We start from the raw sequence: 25,434 nt of genomic DNA on the forward strand, positions 1-25,434 counted from the left end.
CAATTTCTGCTTTTGGGTTTGGAAGAAAGGTGACAATAGATTTAAAAATACTTTTCTCATTGGCACAGCAAAGCACACGTATATAGAAATAATGAATCAAACAGATAAAATGTAAGTTGATACATAAAAGAGGAAAAAATGTTTAATAAAGTAGGTTTTAATACACTTGTTTGTTTTGTAACAGGCCCTGCTTCAGTATTAAATAGTTTGTAAGATTCTACAGATCATGTAACATGAATGTTGGCATGAATTCATGACATATTCCCTATCAACATACTATATATCACGTTTATTTTAAGTGTACGAATTACAGGTTTATTCAACAACAAACACGTATGTAGTTGTAGAGTTTGTTGGTATAGAACTTTAACTGCTTGTGCAAACCCTACTTTAAAGGGATCTTCAACATTATGGCTTGCTCCCTTCCTACAGGTTCTGAACATAGCTTATTTTAGCTGCTTTTCCATTTTAGATAACTACATTCAGCTTGCACAGTAAATGCTAAAACGCCTGTATTAGAGTTTACTTAACAAAGTAAAATGACTACAGATGTATTTCCTTGCTTTAAAATATAATTACCTCAACTCAGGGGTGTGGGCAGTACCTGTGAATACAACTTCATGACAGCAGGAATAACTGCTGTACAGGCTGATATAAGCGTCCCTTGTCTATGCTCACTGAGATCCCAAGCTCCTTACTCATTTCCTCAAATCGAGAATCACGTTGAACCATATAGCTATCTCCCACCATCCTTATCAACTGATTTCCCACTGGCTGCTGATATTGGAATGTATCAATCACCAAAAGTATTCAATTCAAGTATTTACCACCCTATAAATGGTACGCAATTTCTTTCAGCATGCTGGCTGGTGAAAGAAGTGGCTGGTATACAAAACCAATGATATACACAGAGATGGGGAACCTCTATTCAAATCTTATCTCTAAACTTGAGAGAGGTCTAATTATTAGAAACTTGTGACACCAAAAACTAATTACACGGAAAAATATTTTTACCTGGATTCTTTCTGTTGCTGTAGGCCACAACTGTCTGCATAAGACCTTCTTGAGAACATCTGGAAGAAGGCTAACAGTTATGAGCAGAATTATACCCAGCCATGCAGGACCACTAGACAGCATTTGCATGAACACATAATACATCCTCTGATAATTGAGAAAAGGCCTGGCAAGAAAAAAGGTTAGATAGATATTACACTTCAGTACACATTAGACAGAAAAGACTGGCACTGTTAAAAACAGAAGTTACAAAAATGATAAAATACTGAAGGTTTAACTTCCCAGTTTGTTGGGATTTATCCATGCCAGTATTTCCAAAAGGACATCTAAACATTCACAGACTACAGAGTTGCTTCCCTCTTGCCTGTCAGGGTGTAGGAAATACCAGGCTGTCCTCTCTCCCAAGCTGCCTCTCCCTTGCAAAGATAAAAAACAGCCTGATCTCATACATCTCATAAAAGTCTCCTCACACAGGACTCCTGATGGTCCGCACAACTTTGGTGTGAGTTCCACTCCCTGGCTCTAACATAGACTGCTACAGCTACCTTCCTCCAAGACAAGCTGCTATGCAGGTGGCTAATCCCCAGGCAACACACACCTGACCTACTCTATGAAATTGTACCTCAGATAGACAGCCTCAGCTACATGAACAAACCCTTGGACTATTTTTGATGGAGACAGTTTTACTGGCAGTCTGAGGTCTGATATTCTTCTCCTCATGCTGTAATATTTTTAAAAGCTTTACAGTGAAAGAAGAGCTGAGCATTCTGTAATTATGATTACCGACGCATGTAAAACGTGACTGCAATTGAAAGTTCTGCAATATATAAAAGCAAAATTGAGTTATTTGTGGGGAAAAACATGAAATGTATGACACATTTATGTTTCTGAAATAACATTTGCAATGCAATTTATATTAGGATTCATACCAAATAATTCCTCCCCAGAGCAGAGAAAAGACAATGTAGAATAGCAGTGATCCCCAGATCATGAAGTGATTTATCCACGTCCAATAGTGTGTATCTAGTGCAAGCTGAAAAGAGCAATACATTATATTGCATTACTACTATTTACAAGCAACAGAATATTAAAAAAAAGATAGTAAAAGTCAAACTAAAATGACACCTTCTGAAAAAAAGGTAAGAATTCTACACAGAAGTAGCTGGAAAAAGTTTGTTTTTATTTTTATTTTTTTTTCTTAAATTTTGGGCGCAGTTAAGAAGCTGTAGATTGCAAAAACTGTATTTAAACTAATACCCTTCAATGTATGGTTGAAGAGAGAAAGTGGTATTAGCAAGCAGCAATGAGAAAACAAGCTCTAAGAAAGTTTCAGTGGATAAAACACAGCATATCTTACCTTCAGTGTAACCGTAAATACAAGCACAGTGAACACCAGTGTTCCAAAGGTCCAGTTTCCAAACATCTAAAAAAAAATGGTCCAAGGCAGTTATAACAGGTAATATCTTCCATTGCTTCATGAATTGTCCAGAATAAACTGGACAAAAGAAATGAAAAGAATAAACAGAGTTGTCCAGAATTGTCCAGTCCTAAAGCTATGTCTTACTATTACAAAGATACCAGGAATTGACAATTAAGCAACACTGAATTCTTAGATGATCCATCCACTGAAAATTTTTCTGTTTTCTTGCCCTCGTGTATACATATACTACACATTGTATGGGATTTGCCCAAATGTGCTGAAAGAGCTGGCCCACGTGATTGCAAGGCTACTGTTCATCATCCACGAAAAATCCCTGTGACAGGGGGAGGCAAATGAATACTGGACAAAGGCTCCAAAGCCCATCTTTAACAAGAGGGCAGGGAGAGAACCTGGGACATTATATGCTTGTCAGGATCGCCTTGATCCCTGTAAAGATAATGTACTGTTAGATTCCATCCCATGTATGTTAAGTACAAATATAAAAATATAAAAAATAAATAAAAAAAAATTGTGAATATTCAGCATGATTTACCATGAACAAATCACACCTGATCAACCAGTTTGCTTTCTATGAAAAAATGACTGGGCAGGCAGTTGGTTGGAGAGCAGTAAGAGTGAAAGTCTGTGAGGCTGTATGAACAGAAAACTGGCTGGACAAGCAGACTCCAAAGAGATGTCAGTAGCAGTATGAAGTAACTGGAGGCTAGTTACTGGTGATGTTCTCCAGGAGTTGTCACAGACCAAAACTGTTTAACTTCATGAACAGTCTGAGCAACGGAGCAGAACATACCCTCAACAGATTTGTAAATGATATCCAATTGAGAAGCAGCTGATAATCTGAAAGCAAGGATTCTATTGAGATGAACATCAACTGTTTGGTGAAATGGGCTGACTAATCTCAAGAAGTTCAGCAAATGCAGGATTCTGCACCAGGAGCAGAACAATTCTATGCACCAATGCATATTGGGGCCAACTGCCTAGAAAGCAATTTTACTGGAAAGGACTTAAGAGACTTAGTTGGGGTGAATAAGTTGAACCTGAGTTGAGTGTGCTGGTGTAAAGGCCAACCTCATAAAATATTAACAAGGATGCTATTAGCAGGTAAAGGGAAGTGATTCTGCCTGTCTACTCAGGACATAATTGTCCTAAGTAACAAGAAAAGTCCTGCTTAGGTATTAGGAGAAATGTTTTCAGCATGAAGGCAGAAAAAACATTAGAACAGCCTGCCCAGGAAGATTATGAAATCTCCATCCTGAGGGATATTCAAAACTTGAAAAAGAATGGACAAGACCTTCAGCAACTTGATTCTACTTAGCGCCTCATAAAGTAGGGAGCCAAACTGGATCACCTCTGGGTCCCTTCCCACCTACATTATTATATATGAGCTCACTTTACAACAGATGACAGGAGATCCACACGGCAAACAATCATACAAATGTCCTGCCTTGGGAAAAACTCTGAATGGACATCATAGCCAGCCATGTGACAGAAATCTACAGGAAACTTGGCTGAGATGATCTGATCCAGTGAGAACAAAAAATTGTTTAAAAAATAAACACATAGCTGACCTAAATATTCATTATCCTGAACAATCATTTAATTACTTCAAAATTTCTGAATGCGTAACCAAGTGTACAGAGCAGAAAACCTTCAGTATTTTCAACTGAGTTTTACTAAGATATCTAACCAATGTTTTAGTGAGGTCATGTCCACGCTACATAATTATGTGTGCCCTAAAAATGTATGTGTAGCTAATACCAGGCAGGAATCTGTTTCAGGAAACTGAAATTACACCAACATTTACTGGATTTCCCTTGCAGTGAAACTTTACAGTACTCTCATGCTGTATCTGGCATCTCTTGGAGTGCGTAGCGTCAGTCTAAGTTTCTGCACACTGAACAGATGTGTCCGTATTTCCAGTAAAAGCTGGTAGATGAGGAAAATAACAGGAAAACCTTCCCTGTCTCTGTTCATCAGTCTACATGGGAAGCACTGCGCTACAACCTAACACCTCATCTATCCATGTTTTTGGCTAAGGAAATGAGGCCGTAGCACAGAGATAGCAGATACCAACAATCTGCTAATTCGGCACAAAGGAAAAGTAAGCAGAGCAATATGGGAAAGAATGTGCCCCCAAAATGACAGAATTTTCAGCACTGAATATATCTCAAGATACTATTTGTCACTTCAGGTTCTCAATCATTCTTTTGTAAGTCTGTTTGTCAATGTGCAGTTTATTAACAAATATTTTGTGCACTCTGCTCCCAGCCTATCCAAGATCCCCCCGCTCCTTCTGCAATTGCATTTGTTGTATCTTCCACATTCCAGTTCATCACTCATTTCCCTTCCTGTTTTATTTTTTTCCCCACTCTGTTAATCCCTTTAATACAGTTTTTCCTACCTATCTCTGAACCCAACTTAACAATTATATTTAAACCCATCTACATCAAACGATAAGATGAAAAAAAAATCACAGCAAATATTTTTATATGAGTAAAACTAAGATGATGTTCATAATTTGCAATCACTGCTACAGTGCCTTCTTTTCTTCCTTCTTTCCTTGTGTAGTTGGCCTCTGACTATATGGTTTTGCAACACCAGCAATGCCATATCCAAATTGGAACTTCATACAAAAAGTATCATCACAAAGTAATAAAGAGATAAATCTTTGGCATCTTAGTTTTGTTTACCAAGAAATAACTGAGGCACACATTTCTGGAGTCAATTTCAGTGATTGAAAGTATACTTTTCAGTATCCTAGCTATTCAGTATTTTAGCTTTTCAGTATTCTAGTATTCATTACTGTACAGAATGCAAACAATTTCAAACACGCTTTTATTGAGAAACATTCTAGAGGAATGATGTTTGGAAGTAAACTGAGGAGTATTTAAATTTTACTGTGACACTGGGGGCAACTGAAGTAAAAGACATTAACTTTTTACTAGCTTTGCAAAAATGGTGTAATTCACTTTTGGAAAGAAAGAAGACTTAATTTTTTGTTGTTGTTGTTTCAGAAACCATTTTAACACTTTGGAATCTAACTTGAATCATCTGGTATCACTTATGATATTAAGTTCTTTTTATTCCCTTTCATATTTACTTCCATTGCCAGTTTCATAATAAGACGTTATTGCAGTACACATTTCAAATCTTCCAGTGTTGTACTGACATCTTCCAGACGTGAGCACAATTTAAATACTTGGAAATAACCATCAACTAGCGTTCAAGTATGTACGGACTCACATTGCATCTCTGACTCTCACTGAACACTACAATTCTGGAGCCTTTAAATGTAAAACTACAACTGAAAATCTGTACACTTTATGCATACAAACAAGCATGCTGAATGATATCAAATTGTCTAATCCACTGTGACACTCAGGAGTCAGAAACTCTCATCAAGCAAATCATTTCACCATCAAATATGAACATGGGTATCTAATTCTAGACACACACACTGAAAATTTGCAATTAAGTGTTGATGCTTCTTCACTGAGAAGAACTTGATTTAGTACACACAACAGAAATAGATTAAAATTCCAAAAACGAACACTACCAGAGCATCTGGAATAAAAATCATTTACAAAATTCTGTACACATGAGAAGTCTAATTTTCAGGACTATAAATATGAGCTGATACAGATTTGAACAACTAAGTGAACATAATGGGATCAAAAAAAGAAGTGCTGCAGGGTACAGCTATGCCTAATGGAAAGCCATCCAGTCCTTACAAGAGCTGTCTTCCTTAGCAGATGTTCTTCCACTCACTGACAAATGCCACAACGATGGTATTTTATGGAATTTGAATATTGCTTTCCAAGCAAATGTGTGTGTCATACATAGGCAACAAATTGTGCTGTTTATTTTCTCTTTCACTTTGAGGGTCTTTTCTAAAACTGCTCAAACATTTTATAGCATAAACTGCAATAAATTTTCTATAGCAGAGAGTCAGCAACAAAATATAGGCTACAGAAAAGTATAGAACAAAATAACAAAATGCAAGGAAGCAAAAAGCCTGCTTATTTTTGAAAGTTCTTGGCTCTTCACTATGTCTTGTATACTTTAATACACCTTGTACTCTACAGAATTTCTTTTACAAGTATTTTAAATACTTTTGAGGTAGTGATGAAAAGAGCATTTCTATTTAAGTAATACTGTGAAAGTTATAAGAAATAGTTAACTGCTCTTTAATTAACAGTTTAATTAAAGAACAGTGAAAGAAACGGATATCATGACAAATCCACAATAGTCTTACCATGTGAGTGTTGGTTGTCATTAGCTGAGGATAGGAAGAGAAGCAAGTAGCAAAAAGAAAAAAAAAAAGCACACAAATAAAATAGACCAACATATCAATGGGTAAAATAAATAAAATGCAAAAAGGTTCCTAAAACTTGAATTCGTGTGACAGCAAAGCATATACAGAGAGATTATTTTAAATTGCCATTATGTAAAAATCAATTAAAATATTTAAAAGCTTGGTATAGCTAAGTTCTTTTCTGATCATTCATAACTGCTCTACCAAGAGACTTTTGATACATTAATCAGATATTCATCAGATGCGTGTTAAGCACTGAACAAAAAGACGACTTTGTAAATTCTGAAGAAATTCTTCAACTTTATAAGTTTTTTCCTAAGCTGCATCGAGTCCCATGCCTCCATTTACTGATATACAGAATGCCCATTAAATAATACAGATTTGGCTAAACAGGTAACCGATCATAATTCACAAAACAGCCATCATCTGTTTGGGAAATCTTAAAGAGAATGATTAAGACTGTGCATGACAGAACACACTTGATGTTAAAAAATTACCTGTTACTGACTGACCAAATCCAACACTAACCTGTCCATTGCTGGTCACAATTGTGTTGTCAAACAAGAAATAGGCACCAAAGAAAAATACCACAGCATCAAACACTCCTAGGAATGTCCAATAAATAAATGCACGCCAGCGCAACAAAGCATTCTTGGCAACATCTCTGTGTAAAACAAGATATATGCGTTTACATTAGAATGTTATTAAAAGCTCACAGAAATGATAGCAAAATTGTTTTTCATTCAAAAACCTGTAAGAGATCTCATGAAAACCATCACCTCTCTATATGACAACTGCCTGTCACTCCATACCCAAATCCTTCCTGAATATTTCCTCCTTATTTGTTTAACTCATCTTTTACTGAACCCTTTAAACTGTTGCCCGTAGTTTGCTTATTCCATCTGCACAGTAAACCCTCCTGGGCTACACCCATATACTTTTCTTTTCTTTTTCTTTTTTTTTAACAGAAGGTATCATTTTTTTTACAGAATCTGCTGTGCATATGACAATCCAGCCTGGATTGCTGGATTGCACTAGGGGTCTCTCGATTGCAGAATTGCACTAGAGGTCTCTGGAGACTTTGATTTGTTTCCCATTGGGTACTTCTACACAGGATGTTGCAACAAAACAATATACTAATTTTATGTGGAACGTGCAAAAGAATGATTTTGCAATTAGGGTGAGCCTTCAGGTCAAATTGCATTTCTTAGATGTTTTCTCACGAAGATTACATGAATTGGGCAAAACTGTTCACTGCTGTTTATTTTGTTACTGCAGAAAAACTTAAATAGTTCAAGTTAGTTCTTGCACACAGAAAGACTATATGTCAACTCGCCATTTACCATAAGACACGTCAGAGCATACTTCTGATATATAAACAAATCGGTTACATAAAAACCCAGAATTACAGGCATCTCACATAGTAGCTAGCAATACTATTAACCAACCCATTCACTACATATGTTTAAAAACCGTATCTGATAACTAGATTAATTCATTTGCCACTGCACGTTAACCCAGTAGATAAGAAATATATGGTCCAAAACCACATATGGCTAACAGTAGCGTTATCAGGCCCAAACAACTGTGCTATGCCCAAAACAGCTTAGCATAGACTCTGTTAGATATCAAAAAACAGTGTTTTTGACCAAATAACCTGTTAATTAAAAAAAAAAAAAATCTTCTGAATGACCATTTCTAAACAGAACATTTAAAATATAAAAGAGAAAAGAAAAATGGGGGGGGGGTTGGTTTCATCAGTAGTATCGTGTGTTCCTCTTCTATTTCATGGCTAAACAGTGTCTACACACTGATCACCTTTTGGCCATGTATTACCTTCCTCCAGAAATGCTTGCACTTTGATTACCTATTGTTACCACTCTCTAAAATGTACTGGTTTTACAGCCACGAGAATAAAAAACTGGCAGTGTTTCTGGAAGATTTAGATAATTACATGCAGTTTATTGGCAGGGAGTGCGCTTCAAGTGGCTAAGAATCTAAAACAGTCACAGTTTTAATGCCCAGAAGGGAGTAAACAATATGCAGAGGACTGTCTTGGACACAACACAGAATATTACCTATGATATAACACACTAGCACTCAGTCTTCTTTCAGAATAATATAAAAATGTATATGCTATGACTCCTCTTTATTATAAAAAAATCTACTCCTCATGGTTGGAGGAAACCAAAATAAATCATAATTTGATTTGTAAAACAATAATTTCTACTATACTCTCACTAATATAACAAATGAATGGAGTGACTTGCAGTATGTAAATATTCATGTTAAAATGCATGCATGTTGCAACAGTTTACATGCCATGTGTGTTTTTCAACACTTTCACTGCGGTGTGTGTGATGTTCAGTTGTGCCTCACGGTACAGAAATCCTGAACATTTTGGTTATAACATCGAAAGATTCCACAGCTGAACAGTCAAACTTCAAGGACTAATGTATTAAGTTTACCTGTACAGGGAAGGCTCTCTCTTGAGTGTGTCTGCACTGACATGTTGTTCCATTAGACTGTACAAGAGGATAGGAAGGGAAGTGAAGCTGATATTGTACAGTGTTAGATACGCAGTATCATACAAAGGCTGTTGGTGGAAAAGAACACAATGAGTTATAATTGTAAAACAATCCACAGCACTGCACTTGATTTGAAATGCATGAGTCAACGTCGTCAGCAAACGTAAGTAAACCCCTTAACAAAGGAGGCAAATGCCCCATAACAGCTGCTTACTGATTTAAGACCTAACTGTGCCTTTGAACTCCATTCATCTGGAGGAAAAAAGATCAACTAAAAGAGGGGGGAAGTATTCCAGAGATTCTTCAGCTGCGGGTGACTGAAATGAGCTGCACAAAGAAATAGCCCAATATTATCATTGTTTCTTCACCTCTCTGAACTATTTTTCCACATATGGATTACCACTGTAACTAGAACTTGAACTTATTACATTAACCCCTTATAAGGGCTCTTTAATTATGCAAAAGGTGATCTTTTATGCTTAAAAATTGCTGTCATGCACCCCTTTTTGATTCAGAATTGTACTTTGTACTCAAGAACAGGAAATCTTACAACCTAATTTTCATCAACAAATGCTTTAATAGCAAACACTTGCAATGTCTTTGTTTTCTTGTCTTTTTTTTTTTTTTACTTTGAAAATACATTGTTTTTATGATTATTCATCACATTAATTTCTGTAATTTCAACTGCCACTAAAAATCATACAAAGCAGAAATAACACTCCTCTTCCTACGGTGTGCAAACTAACCTAGAAATTTTATCACCCGGACAGGCGCAGTTTCAAAGGCTCCCTTTGTTTAAAAAAATGACAAAGAGAAAATTTGGCAGTGAGGAAAAAAAAATAACTGACCTGTTGTGAAAACCCACAGAAGAACTGATATAAAAACTGAGGAAAAATGAAGCAGACATTCTGAAAAATAAAATGACATGGTTAGAAGTGAAATACAAGCACTAATACATACGCTGTTCAGCGTTAAAGCTACTCACATTACACTTCTATGACATTAGTTATAAATGCAGTAAACACTGCAGGAACAATAGAAAGAACTGCATACGTTATATATCAATGCCATCTCACCAGTAGTGCTGCTAAGAAAAAGACTTAAAACATTTTGACAGAAAATTTATAGGATTACAGTTTCAAAATTCAAGGGCAATGAATTCGTGATCCAGGAGCACAGCTCAGTTTAGAGAAGGGAAAACAAGATGCAGTCCACAGGAGAACACAATTTGTGATAAGGAAGGATATTTATCTTCTCTTAGCAGTTTCCAGTAAGATAGTTTTTAAGACCCTAAGCTTTTAAGACCCTAAGCTGTGACCCTAAGCTTCATCTTTCCCTAGGTATACATATAGTCAAGCAATAAGATCTTGAATAATCCTCTGATAGTTACTTCCTATCATGTTCCACTGCTTACCGAAAGAACTTAGACTGGATTCCAACATTCAGACCTAATAAAACTGTCTAAAAAGAGAATGCAAATTATAAATTTCCTCCACTCACACTACTCCAATGGATTTAGAAACCAATATAAATTTAGTTCTACTAAGTTCTCAGGTACTACTTGCAACTTGATTTAAAAGGGCACTGTAGAGAAAATCCAGAAGTTAGTGAAAACATATAGAAGAGTCTGTTGGAATTTGTAAGTGTGAAAGGCAAATCTCACACTGAATCATACTGCAGATTACAGAATACACTTATACAAGATATTCCCCTTATGACCTGGTTAACAACAACAATCCTATTTCAAATTTGCAGTTGGCAGTCAGGAAAATCTCTCTGTGGAATTATTGCTTTGTTTTGTACCAACTATACGTACATAGTTAGATACTGCCAATGGAATTTCTGAAATTGAGGTAACTACAATAAGCATTTTCCTACCTTATAAAAGAAGTATTGCACAAGTTCAGATATTCTAACATAATAGAAATGCCCGTGAACAAGCAACATTTTTTTCAAATGTTTAAACTTAGGAATTGCATAGTCACTGTTTCTTGCTGCTTGACGACCTTCTTTGCCAATGATTCCTTTAAAAAAAAAAAAGAGATGGAGCTGTTTAATAATGGAAGAGCTATTTGAAAGATGCAGTTATTTGAAAAACTGAAAAATAATGCTATAACATTGGTATTCTATGAGATCACTACTGTACCTCATAAAATTTCCCAAAAATTGCCTATAAAAACCAGAATCTGATTGGGATCACCTATTTTTAAGAAGTAAAGGTTTTTTCTGAAAAGCACACTTACCTATACCAACATGTGCTTCTAGAATCATACTGACATCATTGGCTCCATCACCAATTGCTAATGTGATAGGGTGCTCCTTTGATAGCTTAATCAATTTTACAATCTGGAAAAAAATTAGTGGTAAAAACTCTTGTCTACAATGGGCTGGTAATTTTGCATGTGTGTACGATTAAATAAAAATGACCAAAACAGCTATGTAAGAAGCTCTCTAAAGGACACAAAAGCACTATTATCTGATCCAACAACTAGGCATTAAGATCACAGGAGGGTCTTTGAATTAAAATTTTTTTCTACAAACATGAAAAAAATTATTTGATAAAAATTAGTATACAATAGTCTGCAAGTACTTAGTTATCTAACATGTTATTCTATCTGAATTCTTCTTTTGTGGCTCCCCACTTATATTAAATTAGAAAATTAGTATCACTCCACAGTCATAAATAACCCAGGTTTTTGCAGCATCAACAGTTAGTAGACAACTGAAGGCCTGTTACATTAGGAGAAGGGAATTAGTTCCATTCATTAAATATGACGTGTACCAACAATAAAGTTTGCACAGTATGTCCATAAATCAAATGCAGTTGGGTGCTATTTTAGCATACCATTATCTAAATTGCTTGCCAGTAGAAATTTCCCCTGCTCATTTTTTATTTTTTTTACTGCTTTTTCCATTTTAGTAGATACTAATGTAAATGTTAACATTGCAAGTTATTATAAACAGCACAGAGTTTTAACTTTCAATATTTACATACGTATGTTACACCCGAAAAGAAATACGAACCTGTGCTTTTTGCAGAGGTGCCATTCGACAGCATAACACTGCACTGCAGTTCCTGCAAATTTCAAGAAAGAGCTCTCTGTAGTTACCAGAGCTCCCATCTTGTCTCGGTTTCATTATTAATGACAAAGCTGCTCCATCAATAATTAAACCATAATCTTGCATATCAGTAGAAAGTCTGTTCAGGGATAAAATATAAACTAAGAGTCACTGTAAAATTCTCAGACGTATTTTAATTTTGGCAATAGTTATTTTGTGAAAATTAACTAATGAAAAAATAATGAGTAGAGAATAGTCCATAATTAATACATTTTAAATGAAATTCCTTATATAACACTGCTATTTATGACATTTTAGAATTCGAGCTTATGTTGAACACATCCAGTGCTTCACCCGTTTGATTACAGCAATCTGAAGCCTCAGTGACTTCAACAGTGAATATGAGTTGGTCTGAAAGGGCTTTACAGACTGCTGTAAGAACATCAGTATTCCACAAGACAGGGAAGAAAGTAAAAAAAGAAAAGCTTCAGGTGCTCAGAAATCTATTTTGATGAGGAAAACAGCATTGTTTTTCAAAGGTCTACATTTAAAGATTTTAAACCACATTTATGCCATGCTTTGAAGGCAACACTGAAGAGCTGACCTGAAGAGTTAAGGCCACTGTTTTCATTTACAGGAGAATGCTTTGCATTTAGTACAGTGACTACGTCTGATACAAGCAGACCTGGGTAAACTTTAAGATAGCTAATTCAGGCATTGCCAGAAGTGTAGCCAGGGTTGCATGCAGCACAGTTCAGCAGAGAAACATACACTGAACAATAGGGGGAGATGCTGTACACCGAGTGCTGCACTACAGGCTTCTGCAGCATCCTAATTATTTCACAGTTCCCTATCACTTGCCAAAGTTACATAGTAGCCTCAGGCTCAAGCCCACCAGTGAATGTTGTATAAACACACTCCCTTTTATTTGTGCTCTAGTTTCAGTGCTACAAGGTAATACTACTCTGTGTGGGTTTTCAACAAATGATTTCACCATGACCAATAAAAAACACTGCATCTATTAATAGCCTTTAACGTATTTTAAGCAACTCCATCTTCCCTACTAAAACATAAGCTATTTTTGACAAATAATGAAAAGTATTGCAAACTATATTTTAAAATAGGTTACAGATATTTTCCAGCACTTTCTTACCACTGGAACAAATAGGGCAACACCATTAGTATAACACAACATCTAATAAAAATATATCACTTTGAAGTCTAGACAATGTACCCATTGTCAAAAAAAATTACAGTGAAAGGTCTTCAACTTGAATTTGAACACCTAGGTAAAATCTTGCTATTAATATCTTTGCACATTCTCCACCTCTGGAGCCAAACATGGGAGGTTCTGATGAGTTTTTATTGCAAATTGGTACTCCACAAGAAGTTCAACATATTTAAAAGTAACTTGTAAAACTTGCAGAATGTAAGCTGAAAATGGAATGGATGATATGGAGATAATCAGTAAGTTATTTTTAAATGTGAAATGTTAAGAGACACGTTTAACCGAATACACAAATATTCTGGCCCTGAGTTTCAGGCTAAGAGTTTAAGAACCTCTCTGTTAAAGGATCACAAACACATTACTAGCTTGTTGCTCCTTTGCTACTAATTTATTATTATTCAAATGCACATAAAATGAACTTGCTCACTGGTTCCATATTGAAAACAAAGCAAATACATACAATCTCATCTCAAAGGCAAATAACAACTTTTCATGATGATATGGATGCTTTTGAGTCTAATTTCTATGTATTTACACGATACGAAAAGAGGTTTCATAAAAGACTCTTTAATGTGTATCTGCCAGTAAGCTTCAAGTAGTCTAACTTATTCCATATTATACCAATGTTTTTGCTTTTTAATGCTGTTTTCTATCTTCTTTCATGCTATGTTTCAAGAAAATCATTTCCATGCGCAATTCCTCTCCTTCCTTTGACATTCAAAAAATAGAGAACTTGATATTTTCTGTACAATTTACCTTTCTACTTAGGGCACTTTAGGTATTTGTATGCACAAAGAAGACTCGGTACTGTGCTGTTGCCTGTACCCTGTCTGTAAATACAGCAGAATCTTCCCCCAAAATTGTGCAGTAGGGTCAAAACAGCATAGCTCTCTGGGGACTTGGATTTATCAAGAAAGTCATATCACACAGTATCTCTGATTACAGAAATAAATCATGCCTGCTTCCTTTTTAATACCTAGAAACAGTATGTTACTACCAGTTTTACCAATAATCAGTATTTTTGCAGTATTTTCAACAGTAAAGCAGCACCAGTAATGAGATAGAGAACCAACTATGACTGTAAAAAATTAAATCTATATAGAGTAAACTTAATTGCTGCACAATAATTCACACTAACAGAAACTGAATGGTATATTGGTAGTCGTAAGTTATTGGATCAATTTAATTATTTACAAAATGCACAGAAGTGTATTCTTGGTTTGAAAATTCAACTTTTGTCTTACCCTGACAAGCTATCTCTGGTTAAGCTGCCACTGTGTCTTAGGACAGTTTTGCTTAGGTCAAAAAGCACATCATGTAAACTCTGCTCCTCAATTTTCTTTGTGGTTAGCTCAAGTATTTGTGTATTTCTCCGGAACAGTTTGCAAGCATAGCAAGTAGCTGCAGCAGTCTCCATTTTGTCTCCTGTTAGAACCCAAACTTTAATTCCAGCTTTCTGGAGTGCTTCAATTGTGTCAGCAGCTTTTTCTTGTAGCCTGTTGAAGTCAATGGACAACAGATATTCATGGATTACTCAGAAACAAGAAATGGAAAGCTTTCCATTAAAAATAATAGAAGTATTCAATAAAAGACATCAGATGCAAGAATTTTCCCCAAGGTGTGAATCTAAAATGCTTAGGGGAGCAGAACGTCATCAATGATTTATTTTGACATTTTCTAAATGTTCAAAATTTCATCTTTTGTTTATGTAGCCAAAAAGGACACAATGCTTAATTCTCCAGACAAGTACTTCACTTAAAACACTTCTAGTGCTTTCAGCTAATGACATCAAATACTGAAGTATACTGAATTATTAAAGCCACCTCCCATTTTTAATAGACATTTCTTTTAATTTAAGACATAATGAAGATTCTTCCTTTATTTCCTCAATTCCCATGTCACAGTTATTTCCCTAGAGCTTTTCCCTACAGTTTGCTCAATAAAGTATTACACAAACTGCACGTAAATTGCTTGAACACACTGATCTTTGTATGCTTACCTATTCTTACTAAATTGCTAAAGTTACCATGTCTAATTTTAATAAGATAAGGGTACAAACTTCATTCAAACAGAGAGGTGTACCTCTAATACAAAAAAAGAATTACAAGAGAGCTTTCCACAATTTCCACTAGCAGATATTTCCTTATTTATAAACACTGGACTAAGGAAACATCTCCAAACACAGTCTAAGAAAAGTACTAACCGATCTTCAACGGCTGTAGCACCAAGTAAAATAAAATCTCTTTCTATCTTCTCGTACACTTCTGCCAATTTCTTTTCTCGGTCCTGGAGGGCCAACTTTGCATTCTGCAGCATCTTCTGTGCATTGCTATACTCTTCTGCTGTGAGCTTTTTATATGCAACACACAGCGTTCGCAGTCCCTCCTAAAGAATGTAATCAAAAGAAACAATGTGCATTTCATAAATCTATTCCTAGATTTCCTGCTGCTGTTTACGCTGCAATATTTGAAAAATCTGAATGATTTTACCACTAACATGAAGAGTTCAACCACTTACTTTTATAGCAAAGTGAGTATTGGATAATATAGACTAGAAAACAAGGGTCAGCTTGATTCTGTGCTACCCTGGAAGCTGTTACAACCTGAGGAATGAACTTCTGTCCTCAAGACAAGAAACAGTTCAGCCACCCAACTGTATGTATGGGATTACCAGGGAAACGATGGTCACGCTGAAGCTTTCCTTTCCTATCTTTATAATGGGCAGGATGAGTCAGAAGAAATAATGATATAAATAGTAACTGTGCAAAATCTGATTTTGATGCTGTGTTACAGCAGAAATAGGGACAAGGATAGGAACAACACATCACAGTAAGGGCTGAAAGTAAAAATACAACTGCGCCATTTCAGTCATGTGAAAAATAGAATTCAGTTGTAGGTGTTTCAGACGAGATCAAACTTCTGGATAGGGTGATATGTAAAAAAAGGAGTATACAGACTGTGTAAGGGAAAAAAAGCTGCCATAACAAAAAAAGGAAGTTTTGCAATCTCAAATGTATTACTTCTCCTAACACCATTTAACTGGTGCTTTGTCTTAATAAATATTAATCTTGTAGGTCTTTGTATGGTTACTTATTACAAATGCAAGAAGGAAAAGAATTCAACAAGTTCCATGACTTGCTACTAATGAGGGCAGATATCACTTCTCTGCCTATCTCTTCTTTCAGAAGCTCCCGAAAGCTCAGCTTTCAGAAGCTGTATGTATCAGTGCTATATCCAATTATCTAGAATGAAGAGACAGATGGATTTCTCTGCTGATAGACACTGGATTGCTATGACACGTGAACACTTCTTTCATGAGGCCTCCTTCACTTCTAGTTATAAGACAATGCTTTTGTATAGCAAAGGTTAGTAAAACACTTCGGCCAATAGTTCTGAAGTTTCTCTTCATAACAAAAACAAGTAATGCTGTATGCATTTTTTTCATATATCTGCAGTAGTACTTTGTTTTCAGTTTGCATACTGGATACCAGTAAATTTTACCCTATTTGCAAGACTACCAGTAACATTTCAATGCAGTGAGTTTTGTGCATTTTTGGACATAAACCAAAATTCAACATTCACAACTCCAAGTAGAATCATGGAATCAATAAGGTTGGCAAAGACCTCTAAAACCTCAAAAATGGCCAACCACCAAGCCATCCCCACCAAGCCCACTAACCATGTCCCTTGGTGCCACATCCACATGGTTCTTGTATTACTTTTCCAGTAAAACCAAGTTCTGAATTTCTTCTAAAGATGATTAAACAGCTCATAATTCATTTTAAACAAGCAAAAACATCAGTAGAAGGATGACCACTACACTGTTTCCCCATAAGAACTATATTTATTGCCAAATTGTGCTCTAGTGGCTTTTCTCTTTTCAGAGCTCATAAAGGAAAGGCAGGAAATCAAAATTACTAAGGCTAAAGTCTTAAAGCACAAATGAGGTTTTCAGTGAAGTTTCATTTTGCTTCATTCAAAAGTTAATTCAAACTTCTGCAGTTGTTAAAATTGCATTCTAAAATGTTAATTGATGGCCCCTGGTATAACACACTTAACAGATTTCTATCACGCCAGAACTGCTATTTGGAAGATGAGATGGAGGAAAACCTCAAATAAAGGAGTAACATTGCTGTATATACTGCCTGTGTTTACTTTGGTATAATCTCTATACCTGGGAAGACAAATCTCTTAGATTATCAATCAGGAGAACTAAAGTTTTTGACACTGACAGCACGTGAACAGTTCAATAAAAGTTTAATGCCCACTGGAATCTTACCACTGCATTGCGTTCAACTCTGGATCGTATTTGGTCAATTTTGCCTTCTTTAACTCTAGGAAATATGGAAGAATCTGCTCCCTTGCAAAACAGAAATATATCACCTAAAAGAAACAGCATGGGTAATTCAAATTAGCAAGAAATACCTTTATCCTTTATAAACTCATAAGCCTTGCAAAAATATTTCTTCCAATAGTTTTAATAACATTTGCATGCATGCTGATACCCCTTCCCTGCTTTTATAAAGAAAGGGACACAGACCATGAATGATCAACACTCTGATAAACTTGAAATAAATTTAAGTGAGATAAATACATCTAACAGGAAACAGAACATGGTAGTCCTACCTGTTGAAGATTTGACAATTACACTCATGCGTCGTCTTACAGAATCGAAACTCAAAACCTCCAATAATTCAAACCTGAAAAGAAAGAGTATTTTTTAAACAACTCTGCTTTTTTATAAAACCTAAGCTGGTTATTTCAGCTTTGAGCACATGGAATAAAATTGCTGCTAACATGGAAAGTTATATTAAGTAGTATGAAATATGGAACCACTACAGAATGAAATATTATAAATAATAATTGTGAAGGGGAGACTCAGCTCTTAATTACTTGAAACAGAATCTGTCTGCATAAGGTTTTGTGATCTCCTCTGGTATCCAGTTCCTGGTAACGGTCAGCGTAATTTATTTTAGCAAAAAACTAGAAACCTTGTAGTAGTACACTATACTGCTAAAAGAGTAGGTAAGCCACCAGTAATGGTGTGTACATACGCACATCGTTACAACTTGTCTTTTAAAAACACTGTACTAATTCTGACTGTTACTAAATGTGCCAACCTAATTTCACAATTTTTCCGCAAGTGTAGACCGACAATTTAATCAAATGAAAAAACACACTTCTTTTTACCAGTATTACTGATCATTGCTTTTATGATTTATCTTCTTTTTTACTAGGAGTAAAAATGAACACAAGCTCCTGTTGTGTTGTCTTTCTATCACTCATTAGTCTGTATACATTAATCACTTACTGTCTTTTCCAGCACAAATATACATTTTATCATTATTTCCAGTCTCTTCAGGATTCATACAGAATAATAAAATCCTTTAGGTTGGAAACAACCACTAAGATCATCTAATCCAACCACTAATTCATCCTCACCATGCCCACTGACCACATTCCTCAGTGCCATACCCACACAGTTCTTTAACACCTCCAGGGACAGTGATTCCACCACCTCCCTGGGCAGCCTGTGCCAATGTCTCATCACTCAGATTTCTGAGAAAATTTTTTTCTTAATATCCAACCTGAACTTTCTCTGGTGCAACTTGAGGCCATTCATTCCTCTTGTCCTATCACTGTTACCTGGGAAAAGAAGCTGACTCCCACCTCACCACAACTTCCTTTCAGGTGGTTGCAGAGTATGATGATAAGGTGACCCCTGAGACTCCTTTTCTCCAGACTGAACAATGTCAGTTCTATTTCTGATAAGCCAGGATGTCATTGGCCTTCTTGGCCTCCTGGGTACACTGCTAGCTCATGTTCAGCCAACTGTCAACTAACACACACACACACACACATATATATAAATTTTTGCTTATAAAAGAGATCTGGTGGTTAATTAGTTCATTCAGTTACAAGTCCTTACAATATCCTGGAATTCAAACCTGTGCAGTACTACAATGGTTATTTCAATAAAAGAGCAATTTCTAACAAAAAGCTGGCTCAGGCTTCTGCCTATGAACTGTGATACATTTTGGACAAGTTAAGAAATCATTACCATACAACAAAGGAAAAATATGTATAGTTGCTAAGATTATTAGTAGCTATTAGATTATGAACCACCATGTCATGCTTTTGTTGTTATTTTCATTTTTCTTATTTCATATACTGTCAAATTAATGGACTATGCAAAAATATAAAACCATCTGGTGTATCTAAAACTACAAATGTTAGTAGAGCACTTCTTTTCTTACTAACATGCACAGGTTGTGGCTTTTCTGAATATAAAATTGGTGTATAAGGGAGAGAATGAACTGTTAAACATATCAATAAAAATTCCTTTTCTCAGTCACATTTTGCTGTATTTTAAGCACTCACTTCTCTCTGTTATTTTCCCGATTTAATATCTCCATGTAATTGTCCTTCAGGCATAGATAGGTGTAACCGAGCCTGTAAAATTGAAACACACACTAAGAGAATCCATACAAGAAACATGTAATTATCCAGTTTACATGTCAGAAAGATTTAAGACTGATATTCCGAGAAAAACACAACTGTTTTTAGTTTATGAATATGAATAATCATGACTGCATACTAAGAAAATCATCATCAGTAAGCGATTTGATGTTTGTTATTAGGATTTTTGTGCTGAAAACAACTTTCAACTTCAGTGATTAATTCTCCAGATTGAAAAGTTACAGTATTTAGTTACATACATACCTCTGTATTCCTTCAACTAAAGCAACTTCATCAGGTGATGAAGATATATATATGCGAGATCTTCTTGAGAGCTGGCTCTTCTTCAACCCATCTACATTGTCATCATCTTTTACCTGAACAGTGTGGCAAAGACAAAGAGCTCGGAAAAATAGCTCTTCTCTCTCCTAATAAATAAAAGAAATTATTGTCATTATGTGTCATCACTTTCAAGTATTCCTTTCAATTATTATTTCTCTTTTTTAGGAGGTTAGCAACGTCACTGATTACTATTAACACATGCAGGCAGTGTTATATGCTACCTGCCCTTTAAGGTACCCAAGCCTGTACCTGTGGTGGCCACACAGCTGGTTAATAGCTGCTAGTAATAACATTGTAATGGCAGTCGTAAATTCCAGACATGTAAAAGAACTCCACTGTGCCACAGTATAGGGTATGGACAAAGTATGATCTGAGATTGTATCGATATATATTTTAAAATATAGCGTCCAGTTATCCTACCCATTTACACAATGCTAAGCTACTGACATGAAGTTGCCTTAACTTTCAAGTAACCTCTTCTGTTTTTCACAGAAAAAAGCCAAAGCACATACATGCCCTATGTAATATGCTTCAGATGTGGCTACATTATGTCACATTTAGAAGTAAGTTACTTTTAATTATAAGCCATTCTATGGCCATCTTCGCTCAGTGATGACTGAGTGTATGCACTGAACACTCACTTTTCCCCTACAAGAGTTTCCTGCCTCCATTTCCTTATTGTAGACAACGCAAAATGGAAACCAGCTATAACATATCTTTAGCCCTTAACCAGAGAAAGTTCTGTATTTTGGGGTTTTATTTAACTCAGTCTTACAGCTTTATTAAGTTGGGAAACTTCTGATTAAGCATCTAAATCTTAATTAAACAAGGAAAGGAAAATGCTTATGCTGTCATGCGTTTCCTGCAGATATCTACTTTGATTACAAAAATTCAAGGATCTTATATTTCTACAATTCCCTTCATCAGCACAATTCAATTTTCACATTTCACTGTGAAAAACACAGACCTAGAAAGAGTCACCATACCTTTCCACTTCCTCCTGGAGAAGAATCTATCATATCAATGCCTGTGCAATCATGGAGAATTTGGCCATTGCAGATAACATGTGGTATATAAACATGTCCTTCAATACAACATTCTACAAATTCCATGTTGTTCTCAGTTAAGGTTCCTGTTTTATCTGTGAAGACATACTCAATCTGCAAATGAACACAAATTAAAAATAGCAGGAATATGAACAGAGATCTTCCAAGTTCTCTTCACATAAGTGAAATTATTACTGGGCTACACCTTCCTTAATCTGAGCTCTTTCCGAAAAGGAAGACTAAGTTCTATTTTGGATACATGTTCTACTAACAGATTTTATCATATAAGAGTACCAGCAAAGCTATCTTCTGCCTGATAACACTTATAAACAATATTTAACCTACTTTTACTCTTCTCTTAAGCTCCTTTTTGGTTCATAATGTCACACTTGCTGCAAAACAGATATTTAGGGAAACAAAATTCATGGATTCCATTGGCAGGAATGATTATTTAATGTACCTGGATTCAGATCAGTTACTTTCAGCACAGTACTTGAGCCAGTGTCAGAATTGCCCAATGCAACAACTTTTGTGTAAATGAAGAGTCTAGACTATCACATACAGTTATATGCAAGAGCACTCTTACTGCCCTGAAAACATTCTTTCTGTCTCAAAATTGAATTTTTAATTCATTTTATTTTACAATGAGACACAGCATTAAAGGCTAACAAAAGCAAAAACAAAACTGAAAAGTGAATTGCAACAGACATATCTACCTAAGCTCAATTTTGGATTTGAACAGTGAAAGTAAGGGAATTATTTAGTGTTCAACAGATTGTTTAACTGACTTGAATATTTCGTAAATACTTCAAACAACTACATTTTCTTTCAGTAGTCAGAAGTTATTATTTGAACTTTCTCCCTAGATTAACTTTCCTAATATTCACTGATCTGGAAAAGCAATTTTCCAGATTTTCCAAGGCTTTCTTATCTGCAAAGACAACACTCTAATGACATGTTTTTCAAGGTGGACAGGATTCAGTTCTCTGTCATATGAAGTACTATATAAAGATTTCATATTATATCTATACTGGATACAAAATGCTATAAAGCAAAGCACTTTTATTCACTCAGTGTGCAACATCATTTCCAGAAAAAAAGAAGTATGTATTTCACTAATAAAATTTACCACAAGTATCAATAATGATTAACATTCAATACGTTCATTAGAAGTAAGAGAAATAATACCTTTCAAGAATGTAGGAGCAGAAACAAGTTCATTGGATTTATAACGATACACCAAGTAATGATGAGTCTCATTCTTGTGATTGTATTTAAATGTAGTAGTACTCAATTATTTTACATATCAATCAATGGTTGTATATGAACAGGACGTCTGGAGGTCACCTGGTCACCAAGCCTCCCTACTCAAGCTGGGCCACCAAGTGGAGGAACTGGACCCAGTACTCCAAGTGTGGCCTTAGAGAGCTAAACAAAGTGAAAGGATCACCTTCTTTCCCCAGCTGGAACCATCCTCCACAGGGTAGACCAGGGGGCTTTTGGTTGCCTTTGCCACAAGGGCACACTGCAGTTTCATGTTCAGTTTAGGGTCCACCAGAATACTAAGATTCTTTTCTGCAAAGCTGCTTTCCAGCACAGTGGTCCCCTGAACACTGTGTCCCATCATCTTTAATGAAGATGATGTGAGGTGAGCCCAGTACCGGTCACTGAGCTACATCCACGAGATACTGGCCTCCAGCAAAAATTCACACCACGGATCACCACGCTCTGGGCCTTGCTGTTCAGCCAGTTCTTAATCCATAACACTGCCTGCTCATTCAGCACAGACATCAATACTTTGTCTGCAAAGACTATATAAGAGACAGTACAAACAGTGGTTGCCCATAGTAATAAAATACTTGTACCATCTTTTGTCCAAATAGATATAAATACTCCTTAAAACCTCAATAACTAGTTCAGCAGTACAAAAATAAAGCAATACACAATCTTATTTTACTTGACAACCTATGAAAATTATTTAATTAATAAAGTTCCTAAATAGTTTATCCAAAATGTGTGCACATATCTGTGTCAATATGATGATTTTGTTAATGCAAAATAATAAAGATGGAATTTCTTTCAAAAAAAGCAGAAGGTCAGACAATCATTTTATTGGACAACACTTTTGTCTGGATATTTGCTATCAATCTACCAGATGAAAAGGGTATTTCTTTTATCTGCCTTTCACCGTAAGGAATTTAGATGCTTATGTATATCTCCCTCTATAGTTATAAGAGAGAAATTACCTTCATGAAGTGCTTATTATTTACTAACATATATCTAAAATTATATTTATTTATTTATTTATTTTCTAACATCTACAATACAGATATCTTTTTGTGACTACACTGCAGGTACCTATGCCAGTAAGAGGAGTGTGAATGCCTGAGCATCTGTTCAGTGAAAGTGGAAAATTCCAGCTTAGATTACACACTTACTGTCTAGATAATTTCACTTTTGTGAGACGATTCAGACTGAAGTGCAAATGGTTCAGAGGATACATAAATTTGCTATTGCTTAAATGTACAATAATAATATTATTTGAAAAAAAATCAAATAAGGGACTATTTGTGTAGGAAGAGATAATACAGAACTAATTTCCTAGGTTAGCCACAATACAGTAAAAAGTTATGAAATTCTAAAATGTATTTAAACAATGAAATAAGGAAATACCATTGTAATGAGCAATGTAGTACTTCTAACTCATGGAAATGAATGAGACTGCTTTAAGTGAAGTGTATTCAGGGATTACTCATTAAGCTAAATGTAAGTGTTGTTTATGTTTCAATACTTAGCACAGTAGCTCACAGGTATTTTCAGAAACTCTGTGATCACTTGCACTGACTTAGCTGAGAAATCAGAATTTTTTATTGTGAAAATCTGAAGAAATCAAATACAATTTCTAAATTAATCAGCACTAAGGAAAATGCAGTTTAAAGCTGCAAAAAAATATAGTGAAAATTAAATTTTAAATAAAAATTAATATACATGAATAAAATATATTTTTATGGCGGAAATAGTTGAAAATTTTTTCATTCAGTGAAATTTACCTGTCCCAACTCTTCATTGAGGTCGGAAGTATTCACCAGTGGTCCTTCTCCTGTGTCTTCATCAAACATTTCCTCATCCCACGTGAGGAAATAAGAACCAAGAAATTTCTGCATTTCCACAGTGACATACATGGATACAGGAATAATGTAGTTGAAGAGAACCATGAATGCAAGGAAGTCTGTAAATGCTTGAAGAAACTGCCAAAGAAGCAAGATAAAAATAATAATTCTTCGTGTACCGTCAAATACTGAAAGTCAGCTACTTGCATTTGCAAGTCTGTTTTTAGCTTTCAACATTAAGCAACTCCATTCACATAGAATCATAGAATCACTCAGGTTGGAAAAGACCTTAAAGATCATTGAGACCAACCACAACCTAACCCTACTACCCTAACTCTAACAACCCTCTGCTAAATCATGTCCCTGAGCACCACATCTCATATTTTGGCAAACAATGTATACTTTCATGATTTACATCATAGTAATTTTTGCATGAAGTTTTTTTTTTAAGTTTTAACTTGTATTTTTCTTAAAAGATATATAGATGGAGAATACATTTACACATTATTGCTGCAAAATTCTAGATCAACTAATGAGAGTGACTGCATATGAATAGAAACAACATCATGTGAACAAGGAAAACAGTAAAAACGTACATTCCCAAAATAGCAGAAGAATAACATAAAATCACACAAGTCATCTGAGAATTAGCAGATTTCATAGCCTTCAGGCAGCAGCAGCATCATTTAGTGTGAAGAGGAATTTTTCCCCCCATCGGGAAGATTTACTAAAATAATATTCTGCCTTCTGTAATGTGGGGCTGAGCTCACTATAAAGTATTCTTGATTGACAGTGTCCTTGCTCTCGTAAAAATGCTGGACACTGGCAACTCTGTTGGTCTCTAACACTCATGAGAGAGTTACAAGACTATATGAAACTAAGCTTCTGAGAG

At 35.4% G+C, this 25,434-nt stretch overlaps 1 protein-coding gene across 6 annotated transcripts in view; it reads right to left on the bottom strand.

The window, feature by feature from the left end:
- The window catches only part of ATP11A (ATPase phospholipid transporting 11A), a 117,476-nt gene that overhangs the window by 8,457 nt on the left and 83,585 nt on the right, over positions 1-25,434 (bottom strand). For all 6 annotated transcript variants that reach the window (XM_048959355.1, XM_048958961.1, XM_048959042.1 and 3 more), the window contains exons 12-28: positions 24,483-24,680; positions 21,373-21,546; positions 20,309-20,472; positions 19,967-20,038; positions 18,212-18,285; positions 17,865-17,968; positions 15,790-15,971; positions 14,831-15,082; positions 12,323-12,497; positions 11,542-11,644; positions 11,177-11,322; positions 10,147-10,206; positions 9,239-9,366; positions 7,299-7,434; positions 2,372-2,437; positions 1,944-2,047; positions 1,015-1,180 (exon numbers count right to left, since the gene is read on the bottom strand). In XM_048959355.1, the coding sequence (XP_048815312.1) occupies positions 1,015-1,180; positions 1,944-2,047; positions 2,372-2,437; positions 7,299-7,434; positions 9,239-9,366; positions 10,147-10,206; positions 11,177-11,322; positions 11,542-11,644; positions 12,323-12,497; positions 14,831-15,082; positions 15,790-15,971; positions 17,865-17,968; positions 18,212-18,285; positions 19,967-20,038; positions 20,309-20,472; positions 21,373-21,546; positions 24,483-24,680 (2,304 nt within the window). The remainder of the gene's footprint in view (positions 1-1,014; positions 1,181-1,943; positions 2,048-2,371; positions 2,438-7,298; positions 7,435-9,238; positions 9,367-10,146; positions 10,207-11,176; positions 11,323-11,541; positions 11,645-12,322; positions 12,498-14,830; positions 15,083-15,789; positions 15,972-17,864; positions 17,969-18,211; positions 18,286-19,966; positions 20,039-20,308; positions 20,473-21,372; positions 21,547-24,482; positions 24,681-25,434) is intronic.

Source organism: Lagopus muta, chromosome 1 (genome assembly GCF_023343835.1).
Source record: "Lagopus muta isolate bLagMut1 chromosome 1, bLagMut1 primary, whole genome shotgun sequence".
Classification (NCBI taxonomy): domain Eukaryota; kingdom Metazoa; phylum Chordata; class Aves; order Galliformes; family Phasianidae; genus Lagopus; species Lagopus muta.